Source organism: Sciurus vulgaris (genome assembly GCF_902686455.1).
Source record: "Sciurus vulgaris genome assembly, chromosome: 4".
NCBI classification, from domain to species: Eukaryota; Metazoa; Chordata; class Mammalia; order Rodentia; family Sciuridae; genus Sciurus; species Sciurus vulgaris.
In genome coordinates, this window is record NC_136464.1 from 102639577 (window position 1) to 102653386 (window position 13810).

The 13810-nt window shown below is 36.4% G+C and overlaps 1 protein-coding gene across 5 annotated transcripts in view; it reads left to right on the plus strand.

Moving 5' to 3' along the window:
- Positions 1-13810, plus strand: part of TNFRSF19 (TNF receptor superfamily member 19) — a 94035-nt gene that overhangs the window by 68118 nt on the left and 12107 nt on the right. For all 5 annotated transcript variants that reach the window (XM_079138868.1, XM_079138867.1, XM_079138870.1 and 2 more), the window contains exons 6-7: positions 12582-12746; positions 13582-13707. In XM_079138868.1, the coding sequence (XP_078994994.1) occupies positions 12582-12746; positions 13582-13707 (291 nt within the window). The remainder of the gene's footprint in view (positions 1-12581; positions 12747-13581; positions 13708-13810) is intronic.

The following is a 13810-nucleotide window of genomic DNA, read 5'->3' on the forward strand; positions in this document are numbered from 1 at the left end:
TATCTGCAGCTACTATCTCTTTTCTGCTCTAGTTCATATAGCCATATGGATAGATAATAGATACCTCAAACAACATTTCCAAATAAAACATTTTATGCCTCCCCTTCCAACACCAAATCCACTGTCCCTCAAATTTGCACCATCTCTGTAAGTTAATAGATGGCACCATAATTTACCTGGTGGTTTATTCCAAAACATAGGTACCGTTCTTGACTGTCTTTCCTTGTGCCTGACTCACGATCCATCAGTATACCAATTGCTCAGAAAACAGATATTGCTCAAGTTGAAACACTAGACAGCATATCCATGGTTAGCTGAGTGTTAACTGAACATCTTTCCCTGTGCATATTCATCATTTATTCTCTTTGGAGAAATATCTATTTTGAGTACTTTGTCCATTTTTTTCATGGATTATAATTCTACTCAAATTTAGCATATGATCATAATCTATCTTAAAGCAATTTGTTTTAGCAGACCCAATTCTCTGTCTAGGGGAGTGTTTGCCCTTTTTTAATTGAATTGTTTGTATCTTTTTCTTGTCAAGTTGTAGGAATTCTTTATATATTTTGAATGTTAAATCTTTACAAGTGTGTGATTCACAAATGATTTTTCCCATTCTGTGGGTTGTCATTTTATGTTCTTGTTGGTGTCCCATGAAGAACAAAAATTTTTACTTTTATAAAGCCTTATGTATTTATTTTTCTTTTCTTTCCTATACTTGCAGTGTATATGTACGAAACCATTTCACACCCAAAGTCATGGAGATTTCCCCCTACATCTTCTAAGAATGTTAGTTTTAGCTCTTCAATTTAGGTCTTTCGTACATTTTTAGTTAATTTTTGAATGTGATATGAGGTGGTATCCAACTTCATTCTTTTGCAGGTTTCCTAGCTGCAAAAAAGCTTACTTTCCCAACACCATGTTTTGAAAATACTCTTTCTCTTCCCATTAAATGGTGTTGCCAAAATTTATTTGATCATGAATGTAGGGGTTTATTTCTGGGCTGTCCATTCCGTTCCATCGTTCTATGTCTATTCCAGTACCACACTTTTTTTTTATTACTATAGATTTTGTAGTTATCAAAAGGGGAGGTGAGTCTTCTAAATTATATTTTTTCTTCTTTGAAGATTGTTTTGCCTATTTCAGGGTTCCTTGAAATACCATTTGTATTTTAGGAGATTTTTTACATTTCCATAAAGAACTCTATTAAATTTTGATAGGCATTACTCCAAATTGCATGTCACTTGGGGTAGACTGTTGTGATCTGAACAATATTAAGTCTTCCAATCTATGAACATTAGATGTCTCCATTTATTCTGATCTTTTAACTTTTTTAACACTTTTTTAATTTTCATTGTATAAACATTGTGCCTCCTTAGTAAAATTTATTTTCAAGTATTTTAGTCTTTTTGATGATTTGTAAACAGAATTTCTTAATTTTTTGATTCATTGCTATTATATAAATATATAATGGATTTTTAGATATTGATTTGTATGCTTCAATTTCACCAAATTCTTTTGTTATTTCTAATAGTTCTTTTTTGGGGTTTTTCAGTCCATAGGATTTTCTATATGTATGATCATGTCATCAGCAAACAGAGATAGTTTTACTTCCTTTCCAATTTAGATATCTTATTTCCTTTTCTTGGCTACTTGCTCTAGTTCAGGAGTTCTAGTACTATGTTAGGTAGAAATGGTAAGTGGGCATCCTCGTCTTCTTCATTTTAGGGAAAAGCATTCATCTTTCACTTCGAAATACAGTGTTTTTCATGTGTGACATTTATCTCATTGAGGACGTTCTTTTTACTTCCTAGTTAATTGAGTGTTTTTATCATGAGAGGGTAGTGGATTGTCAAATAATTTTTCAGCATAACTGAGATGACACTGTAGTTTTTTTCCCCTTTCATTTTATTATTACATAGTAATGATTGATTTTTGTATGATTAGTCATCAATGTCTGGAACAAATCCCTTTTGGTCATGATGTGCAATCCTTTATTATGCTTCTTTTAATTTGGTTTGCTTAGTGTTTATGCCTAGATATTTATAAGGAATCCTGATCTGCAATTTTCTTCCTTTGTAAGTGCTTTTATCTGGCTTTGGTATAGGGTAATGCTGACCTTGTAGAATGAATTAAATAGCATTCTCTCTTTAGATTTTGGGAAGAGCTAGAGAAGGATTGGATTTAATTCTTTATATATTTGGTAGAATTTACCAGTGAAGGCCTCTGGTCCTGAGCTTTTCTTTGCTGGGAAGTATTTGATTACCAATTTGGTCTCCTTACTTATTTTAGGTCTATTTACATTTTCTACTTCTTCTTGTGTCACTTTTGTTAATTTATATGTTTATAGGAATATGTCCATTTCATCTAAGTTCTCTAATATGTTGACATAAAATCATTCATAAATTCTTATGTGATCTGCTTTATTTCTGTTTAGTCAGTAGTGATGTCCTCTTTTTCTTTTTGATTTTAGTAATTTGAGTATTCTCTTTTTTCTTTTCAATCTAAAATTTTGTTGATTTTACTTCTGTTTTCAAAGAAGCAATTTTTTATTTTATTGATTTTTTTTTCTATTCTTCTATTTCTATTGATCTTGGCTATGATCCTTTTTACATGATTCCATTACATATTTTTTGGTTCTGTTTTCATTTTCTAATGTTTCAAAGTAGGTTAGGTTGTTGACTTTAGTTTTTCTTTTTTTTTAATTGTTTTTAGTTGTATATGGACACAATATCTTTATTTATGTATTTATTTTTATGTGGTGCTGAGGATAACATGCAAAGCAAGCATTCTACCACTGAACCACAACCCCAGCTCTCTCTTTTTTTTTTTTAATGTAGACATTTACTGCTATAAATTTCCCTTTAGGTACTACTATAGCCCTATCCTGAAAGTTCTGGCATGTTGTGTTTTCATTTTCATTCATCTCAAAGTATTTTCTGATTTCCTTTGTGATCTCTTCTTTGACTCATTGGTTATTAAAGAGTGTGTTTTTTAATTTCCAAATATTTGTGAAAATTTGTGAATTTTCTTTCCTTTATTTCTAGTTCTATTCCATTGTGACTCAAAAAATATTTTATGTAATTTCAATCTTTTCAGATTTATTGAAACTTGTTTTCTTACCTTACATATGATCTATTCTGAAGAAGTTTATTCCAATATTGTTGAGTGCTTCCTATTTTTATTAGAATAGAATTCAACTCCTCACTGTGGTTTGCATTCCTAATTTAACTGACCTTGCTCAGCTCATCTGGTATCATCTCTTTCAACTCTTCTTGGGAAATATTTTTGACTGACTTATGAATGAACTTAAGCATTAATGTTATAGCAATAATGAATCTTTTGATAATATGTGGAACATTTACAATGTCTTTGTGGAAAGTTTTAAAATATGTAGGAAAAGCTTGTACATTCATACAGCATTATTCACAATAGCCAAAAGTTCTAAAAAATGCCTGTAATCTGACCAATGTATAAACAAAAATATGGTATATCCATGAAATTAAATATCATTCAGTCATAAACAGAAATGAAGTTCTGATACATTCTAAACCATAGATGAGCCTTGAAACCAAGTGACAGAAGCCAGACGTGAAAGGATACATAATATTGTATGACATGAAATGTGCAGAGTAGTCAAATTCATAGAGACAGAAAGTAAATTAATGCTTGCCAGGGACTGAGGCTTGAGGGAAATGGAGTGACTACTTAGGTTTCTGGGGTTTTGGGGAAATGTTGAAAATGTTCTGAAATTACTGGTGATAATTGTACAATGGTGTCTCTAAGGGTAAATGTATGGATATCAATCACATTTTCAAGAAATAGGTATATATATAGATAGAAAAATCTCATTTTGGAATAACATTTCTATCAGTTATTGAAAAAATTAAGATCAAAGTATACAATAAAGAAAATGTAAATGAAGGTTCATATTTATCCAGTGTCAGAGTGCTTGGTATAAAGTGGATAAAAAGTCCAGCCATTTGTTTATTGGAAAACTCTTTTGTATTACATCTGGAATTCATATGTTAAATGTTACCATATATATTTTTGTCTAACCAGTTTAGATTAACAAGATAAAGCCTGTACTCCAGAACTACATCCTTGCCTCAGTTAAGATTGCAAAGAGTTCATTGTTAATAATCTTTTTTTTTTTTTTAATTAAAGAGCAAGGCTATAAATAGATTCATCTTCAGGTTTTAATTTGTTAAACCTTTATTTGATTTGGGAGGTTTGTTGGAGATGGTGGAATAGCACAGAATGCAATGAATTGAATTGTAGTTTTCTTGAAACAAATATAAAGGTCCAAGAGAAAATATTTCAATGAGAAATATTTTTAAATGTCTAAGTTATATGCTTATATTCCAGAACTAACTATTAATTGAATTGCATATGCCACAATGTAGTCATCAACAAATAAAAATGTTCACATCTGATTATGTTGGGGTTTCCAAAGATATGTTATACAGCAGGAAACCAGATGCTAAACTGGTTTCATTTCATATGCTAAACTCTCTGATGAAAGCACAAGACATCAGCCAGACAGAAAACATAATTAGTTCATTTACAACTTGTTCTTCCCTACTATATTCAGTACTCACCTATTTATACCATATAGACTATAAAAATAACATTTAAAAAATAAAGTTTAAAAACCATATGTTGCTTTTACCTTTAATAAAATGCAGTAGCCTCTTTAATCTTTGGGATAAAACAGGTTGAATTTGCAAGGTCGTATTTGTGGTTTTAATTAGGTCAAACCATATTGTATGTATTAGCCAATTAACTAGAATTTATTCTTCTATACAAAATTGGAGCCAATAATCTTTCATACAACAGTATTTTTCTTTACTCCAGATGGTTGTAAAGAAATTGTATAACTTAAAAAAAAAAAAAAAAAGGAGCATAAGTTTTAGAGTCAGACAAACTTAGGTTTAAATCTAGATCCAACCACCTACTGGTGGTTTGACATGAAAAAAATGTTCCTGGATACATATGGCTTTCTTCAAGTATAAAACCCTTACTGTAAAGCATCATTATGACTCCTAGGAAGTTAGTAAGGAAGGGGCTGGCCTTCCTTACTAACATGTTGGGCATGTGATAGCTATGACAGTGTGGGTGACGACTTGGAAAACTGTCTACCAAAGAGAAATGGCACTCTTGCTGTTAACAACTCTAGGCAATCTTATACTACCTCTGAGTAGTGTTGGGGGTTGGGGGTAAATCAAATTCATATGCAGAATTTGATTAAAATGATGTGAAGGCCCATTGTTTCCTTTATCCTATTTTCCTAATAGTTTCTGAAATTGGCTCAAAATAGCTTTCATTGGAAGAAGTGACTGGCCTCCCAAAGGTCTTTGAGTTTTCTGACTTCTTTGGACATCCATTATAAATCAGCATCATTTAAAATGTATCATTAATTAAAATTACATTTGGCATCTAGTAACTTAAGTAAGATCTCTTTGTGATGTCTCCCTGGAGTGCTAATTAAAATTGTCTAGAGAAGGCTGTTTTTGTTTGGTATTCATTGGCTGAAGATAGAGCCCCTAACCTTCAGGTTTGTGAATTGATCAATCTGAGCAGCCCTGGCTTTTTCATCTGTAGTCAAACTAACATTACAAGTGAGTGCATGCAAACACAACTGTCCTTTGCTCCAGGCTGTTTCCATCTGCATTGTCACCAACTGCAATTGCCAAGGGTGAGAGGATAGGAGATACCCAATAAACATGTCATTGCCATAATCTCGTTTTATTGATTGGGCAAGTCCCCATAAACTTTTTGGACTTCTCGGAGTGTTTCATTTCTTTTGTAAACATTCATTCATTCTGCTATTTAACAAATATTTATCAGGAACCAGCTATGTGCCAAGATCCCTTAGAAATATTGTAAATGCAGTAGTGAATAAAACTCACAAAAATCCTTGACCTTGTGAACCTGTATTTTGGTGGAGGAAATACTTGGTTAGGCCAAAGGCTAAGCTATGATAACAAAGAGACCCAAAAGTATTTTGGCCTAAGTAAGCTAGAAGTTTTTCTCTCTCTCTTAGGTAACAGTCCAGCCAGTTCCACGTGGCAGACAGCTGTGCTGGATGAATTCAAAGGCCAGCTTCCTGCCTTGCTGCTGTGCAACCTCTATATATATATCTACCTGCCTCACCCATTGATCACAATTGGGCTGCTGCTGTACCCGGCTTCCAGCTCACAGTGAAGGAAAGACCAGGGCAAGCAATTTGTCCCTAAGTTGAGATGACTCACAGGTTACACACATCTCTTCTGCCCACCCCTCCTTCCTAGTGACTCTACCTTGGTCATTATCTCACCTAGCTGCAAAAGAGGCTGGAAAGATTGGCCGCTTGCTGGACCAGCCTAGCCATAGCCAGGCTGGATAGGTTTCATGACTCCCACTGTGGGGAAAATGACCATGAACCAAACAAGTCAAATATATAAAATGTCAGATGGCAATAAATGCTGTGGAGGAAAAGAAAGCAGGCAAGCAGGTAGAAAACAGTGGAATGAGATTGCAATTTTAGTTCAGTGGGGAAACCTTACTGAGTAGGTGAATTTGAGGAAGGACCTACAACAGCTGAGGGAATAATTCATGCAGCAGGGTGAAGAGCATTACAGAAAGCAGCAATGACAGGTGAGAACGATTTGGGAGAGGAACAGGGAGTTTTATTAGGGGAGGTGATCATGGTTGTAATGAGGAACTCATTCTTTGGGCTGTTGAGTTTCTGGTGCTCCATCATCTGAGTCTCGGAGATGGTGAGTAGTTTGTTGGATGCATGAATCTGGAACTCAGGACAGCAGCTCAGGCAGGGAGTATAAATTACAGAGTAGTGGAACTGTCCTATTTGATCTCAATCTTTGATGTAAGGGCCATGCTCCTTTCTGCAGAGAGAAGCCACCAGGCCACAGGGTGGGGGCTGCACTTCACTGACAGCCATGTGTCCAGGTGTGCACTGCAGCTGATTCCGCATGAGCTCTTTCTGTCTTAAAAGGAGTGCTCAGTGCCTCAGCCTCACAAAGGATCGTGGAATGAGCCACTGTTCCATCTTCCCTGGGAGGAAGCTGAGAACAGATGAAAAACTTTGTTCACAGTCCTGGTGGGAAGTGGCAAAAGCCAAATTTTGGACCCCAGTTCTTCCTTCTCCAGCCAGCCCAGCCTGAACAGGGTCTTTGTTAGCAATGTTCTCTGGAAAAAAAGGATCTTTTGTTTAGCAGGTTTCTAAACATCAGGTACTAGGAAGTTTGAAAAGGTAAACAAGTAGAGCAATCAATAGAAAGCAAAGCTATAGACTCTGGAAGGCCCAGGCAGGGTTCAGATGTGATCATGATCCTGGTGCTTCCAGGGACCATCTTTGCATGTCCTTTTTTCCATTTCTCTCTCAAGTGGGGCCTTTCCAGACTCAGTCACCCCCATAGAATGTCCTCTCCCCTTGCCCCAGTGACACCCACCTGGTCATTGCTCAGCATGCTATGGCTGCCATACCCACCCATAGTGGCTCTTCTGCAGACACTACATCCCCTGTGAGACTGAGGGACTGAGCATTCCTCTTAGGGCAGAGGAGCTCATGTGGAACCAGCTGCCTGTATACTTGCAGGGGTCTGGCCTCAAGAAAGTCCTACAGTCACTGTGTGGCCTAGCTGCTTCTCCCTATAGAAACAAGCATGACCTTTATATAAACACATAGGAACTACATTTGGTTTAACATTACCTGGCAGAATATTTTACTGTCTTTGAAGATACATATATCCATGGAGCAGTACAATCTCCTGGATGGGATCAGAAGATTGGATTCCAGCTCCCAAGGTCCCTTTGCTTTGTAACCTTGAGCAAGGGATTCAAGGTCTTGCCTGCTTGGAGGGCAAATGGGGTCATCAGTGAACTTTCCCCACACTAACTAAGTAGGATGATGAAATCCCTGAAGGGATGTTAGCAAGGCACATGGGTATAAAAACTCACAATGTGAAGTAATTAATAACAATTTCATAATTTTTTTTAATTTTTAAATTTTTATTTGTTCTAATTGGTTGTACAGAACAGTGGGATACACTTATACATTTTTTTAAATTTATTTTTATTATAAACAAATGGGATACATGTTGTTTCAGTTTGTACATGGAGTAACAGCATACCATCTGCATATTCATATATTTACATAGAGTAATTTAATAATTTAATTAATTTAATTAATTTAATAATTTAATTGGTTAGGGTAAGCATGCCTTTGTAGACTAGAAAAAGTTGTTTTCAAAAGAATGTGGCCATTTCTATTCCCAATTCTTGAGAAGTACTGTCAAAATCCTAATAAGGTACGGGTAAAATTCCTTGCAGACAGTCAATATGCTTAGTGAACTCTGGACAAGGTATTTGGACCAGGCGTGTTTGTGGAATTAATCTTTAATGTTAGCATTATTGCAGTAGCCACAGGTCAACAAAACAAATGCTTTTTAGCTTGTAGTAGGTAAGTTATTTTCTGAGAAATTCTCAGTAGCATCTCTGTTAACCACAACTTAAGAGAGATGTCATTTTATAGCTAGTACAAACCTCCCTGCTTCCCCTCAACATTGTATTTTTACTGTTCAAATGAAAACTAACTATAAAAAAGTAGACTTTTAAAGTTAAACACTTAGCGTGAATCAGTTTGGGGAGATCAGATGATATTCATCCCAGTCTCTGCAGCTTCCATATTTATATCAGCATTGCTGTATGTGACAAAACTAAATGAGGAACCAGAAATGATGAGCCCATTTCCTGTAAATATTGTGGTTTGCCTAAGTGTTGTCACAAACTTGCACCTATGAGCAAAAAGGCAGTTCTAGAGTCTTACCTCTCCTGAGGACTGAGGGTATAAGAATTAACAGGATGGCTTGTCTTATATAAACGTCAAAATTTGGGAGATAAAACTTGTGTGCTTTTCTTGTTTGTCGATACATGTCACTGCATAGGAAAATGAATAGAGAATGAACACAAGGGGTGTACTTTTCTTCAAAACTGATATTATTATGGCAACTTGATGTCATTGAAATTACAGTATTAATAGGCAGTGGGGGAGGGAGGAGTGGAGGTTCACTGGATTGGACAGGGGGAGTGGAGGGAAGGAAGGGGGGATGAGAATGGAAAAGACAGTAGAATGAAAAGACATAATTTCCTATGGTCGTATATGAATACACAACCAGTGTAACTCCACATCATGTACAACCACAAAAATGGGAAGTTATATTCCATGTATGATGGATATGTCAAAATACATTCTATTGTCATATATAGCTAAAAAGAACAAATAAAGAAAAAAATGAAATTATTATATTTGTTTTCCATCTCGAAAAGATGTATAGTATAAAGACTTTTATGTTTAGAGAAAATAATTCCATGGTTACAAAATACCAAGTTAAAAATAAATCCTTACTTCAGAGAAATTTTAAACCCATTTGTAAGTTAGAGACAATTCCTTTTATTTTAAGGCAAATAAGTTGACCAGTCCAAATTGGAAGGATTTTAAATATTGACAACTTGAACTCTAAAAAGCAATTCCACTTTAACCTACAATTTCTATTCTTAGGAGCATTTTCCTGAATATCCAGTGATATATCAATTGATGATCTTAACTTCAAAGTTACAATATGGAACTTTGAGAGCTTCAACTTACGTCAATGTATTATGCCTTATTTTTGATGACATCTTTTGCTGAAACCCCATATTTAGCAGGGCTGGATTATGTGATCCAGAGTTTAAGCTAAGGAAACTGTTCTCACTCTGAAGTGGACAAATATAAGTGAGATGACAGTTTCCCACAGCTTTACCCTTTGGCCCAAATAGATAATGCTTATGCTTCCAAGTCACTTCCCCTTCAGTGTGGACTGCTATTTTAACTTTCAGGGAATGTAAGCTCTTAGTTATTTATCTGTCAGTGTTTGTACAGCTGGGCCTGTGTTCATACATCCTTTTGTGACTCTGTGCACTGATTGAGGCTGTTTCAGATTTAGATTTAATCTCTATCAGGCTATGGGTATAATTTGTTTAAATTGCTGTATGAACAACATTTAATATGTCCTATTTGATTATCACAGCATTTCCATATAGCAGTGTGATTAAAATATTTTGCGAGATTTAAACATGTTTACAAAGAAATGGCCTTTAAAACACACAATTTGGGCCCCTATTCATCCAAGCCCAAGGCATGCAGATGTGAAGAAACTTTGATCAGTGTGACCCAAATCATTGAGACTAGAAATTCTAGGACTCATGCCCCAATATAATTGTTCCCGGCATCCTGTTTTCATGATTGAGTAATATTAAACCCAAATATTTCTCTCTGGTTCCAGTCTCTCAAATGTCATACTATGGAGAACAGCCTTACTAGGGATGGGGAATGTGCAGCCAGGACTGAAAAGAAGGCCCCCAGATTACAAGTTATCTTGCATTTAGGTGCCATACTGTACAAATATAAATTAAAGCCTTCATTCTCTGGAGTTTTTATGTCCTTTATGATGGCCATCAGCCATCAGCTACATGTGGCTACTGAGCACTTGAAATGTGGATAGTCTGAACTGAGATGAGCTGTCCTTTTAAAATCACACTGAATTTTGAGATTTTTGTACAAAATAGGGAATGTAAAATTTTTATACTGAATACATGTTAAAATATTTTAAGGAACTGAAGAAATAGCTTGTTTTGGAGAGCGCTCGCCTAGCATGCCGCAAGGGCCACCCACAGTTCGAATCCCCGGCGCCTCAGAGGGGAAAAAAAAAATATATATATACATATATATATATATATATTTTAAGAGATTCTGGTTAAATAAAATAGATAAAGGCTAATTTTGTCTGTTTCTTTTTTTACTTTTTAAAAATGTGACCTCTGGACAATTTAAAATTACATGTGAGGCATGCATTGTGCTTCTTTGGATACCACTGGCGTGGGGGAAACCTTCAGTGGAGGGACCCGGGAGCAGCATCCAGCACTGAGGACCCAAAGAGGGAGCAGAATCAGGCCCACCCCAGTGAACTCACTCGAGACATTCACTCAAGAGTAGAAAAAAACATAATTTCTGCTTAGTTTAGATGCTAGTTCTCTCTCAAATTTATTTTTCTCTGATTCATTTGGGCTGAGTTAAATAGCATCTGCTGTGACTCCATTGTATACAGATTTCTGATTTATGTGTCTGTTCAACTGAATAGCTTAAGGATAATGGAAATGCTAGTTATGATCATCATCACCACAATAGCTTATAATTCTGTAATACTAGGTGCACTTAGGCCCCTCCTGAGTACTTTCCATAATACTTCATTTAATCCTCTTAACAGCTGGATGACTTATTATCTCCATTTGAACAGGTATCAACTTGAGGTTCAAAGAGACTTAGTGGCTCAAGGTGACACAAGTAGACATTGACTTAGACCATGGTGTCCCGGGATGACTTTTATAATGCGTAACCATATCTGCTTCTGTATACAATAACATTAGTTCTTTCTGCTAAAAACATAGAGGTTTTAATTTAATAAAAATAATCAATTGTAAATCAGCATTGGGCAGCCTATAATTAGTTTGTGAATGATTCAACTTCTTGTTTTACCTTATAGTTGCCCAAAAAAGTATATTTTAGGTCAGTATTTCTGAAAATAAAGATAGCCTAATTCCAATGAAATAAACACTATTAAATACCTAATGAAGGAGTTCGGAGAACATCCCCCCAAATATCAGATACTGGCGTGTGAATTATTTTTGAATTAAAGACACTTGGGGATCAGGGAATGCTGGCAAAAAACTTTTCTCTGAAATCCCTTATCTACCTAGAAGCCTGATCTGCCTAAGCTGAACATAATTGAATTAGGTCGCCTCCCAGAAATTTGATCAACCAGAGAAAGTTGAATTCACATTACAAGAAGGGAGACTGAGAAGTATCACCGCACCTGAATAGACTTCATTGCAAGCTATTGTCTGTTCTTTGATCCCATTCAGTTCCCAAAGAGAATCATCCACGAATCACTGTCTCAGGGCCCATTCGTTCTTCCCAACAGTCATCTACTACTGCTCAAAAATGGTCTACATCCCTATCTCCCTCTTCCCTTGAAGAAAGGCATCTAAACCCCTTGTGTTATGGGTATTCACTCTCCTGCGGAGCCCATATGCATGGAAATATAAATGTATATTGTTTTTTCTCCATTTAACTTATTATTGTTCATGTCAGTGAACCTTTAGAGCAAGGAGAGGAAATGTCCCTTTACCCCACCACTGCTGTGTGCCAAGTAGTGAAGATCCAGAGGTCAAGATGACAGACTCTTGCTTTCTGTTCTAGTGGACCAAAGACAGTGTATTAGTGTGTGTGTGTGTGTTCGTAGTGTTAAAGGAACAGAAGAGGCACAACCAATACATTTAGGGGTATAGCGTGGAAGATAAAGCATTAAAAAAAATCTTCAAGAGGAGAGTACTTCATTCATCTTAAAGTCTCTCACACTGATTTTCTTAGCTTTTATGTCTGTCACATGAAGGCCATTGCTTCATGTGAAGGGGCCCACCAACTATGATGTGAGCACTTTGAGTTGCTGAGAGCACACTGACCCCATTCCTGTGATTTTCAGGTACCAGCAAGGTCAACCTCGTGAAGATCGCGTCCACGGCCTCCAGCCCTCGGGACACAGCCCTGGCTGCAGTCATCTGCAGTGCTCTGGCCACTGTGCTGCTGGCCCTCCTCATCCTGTGTGTCATCTACTGTAAGAGACAGTTCATGGAGAAGAAACCCAGTTGTAAGTCTCTAACTCTTTCTATTTCCTTGTTATTAATTATCATTGTCATCTAAGTGTTTGACAAGAGCATTGGCTGAGGCAGGCATCAACAGTTGCTAAAGTATAGTGGGCACAAGAAAATAGACCTCACCAGGAATGGCACAACTTCATAACAACACCGCTAAGGCTGGGATGTCCCTGTGCCACGAGGCAAAAATTAAAATTGTCCTGAGATTGGCAATATAAGTACCCTAAATTCTGAGCTTTCTTAACCAATTAGTTTCATATCTCTGTGTGAGAAGGAACAGTCCTCAACTTACCTCAATACAACTTAACAGTTTTTTGACTGTATGATGTCATGAAAGCATGCCCACATAGCAGCTACTTTCAGCACAGTATCCTATAAATTACATGAGCTATTTGACACTTCATTATCCATACGCTTTGTGCTAGATGATTCTGCCAAACTGTAGGCTGCTGGGAGGGTGCTGAGCACATTTAAGGTAAGCTAGGCCAGGTGATGATGTTTAGTAGGTTAGTTGTATTAATGCATTTCGACATTATTTTCATTTTGCAATGGGGTTTCCAAGTGAAAATTGGTTTCTTACTTGGGCAGATCTGGGCAAAGGTGATACCAACTTTCTCTGTCACTTGAACTCATATCAGCAAAAGGTTTCTATCACTACAGATCCCATGCTAGATGGAACAGGATCTATAATCAAAAATTGTAATGATAGCTGACTTTTTCTCTAAAGATACAAAAGCTAGAATGGTTCCAGTCTGCATGATGGTGATCTTGGAACTCCCTTACAAAGGAAATTGTGTTCACTGATAGAACTGTCATTTCTGTCTTTAGGGTCTCTGAGATCACAGGACATTCAGTACAATGGCTCTGAACTGTCATGCTTTGACAGAACTCAGCTCAGTGAATATGCTCACAGAACATGTTGTCAGTGCCACCAGGACTCTGCCCAGACCTACGGTAAGTTCAGCCACTATTAGCCTGACAGACAACCAGAGGAAGGCAGAGATTGAAACTGCAAAGAATTAACTGCAAAGAATTATCCATATTGGCCTCACAGTGA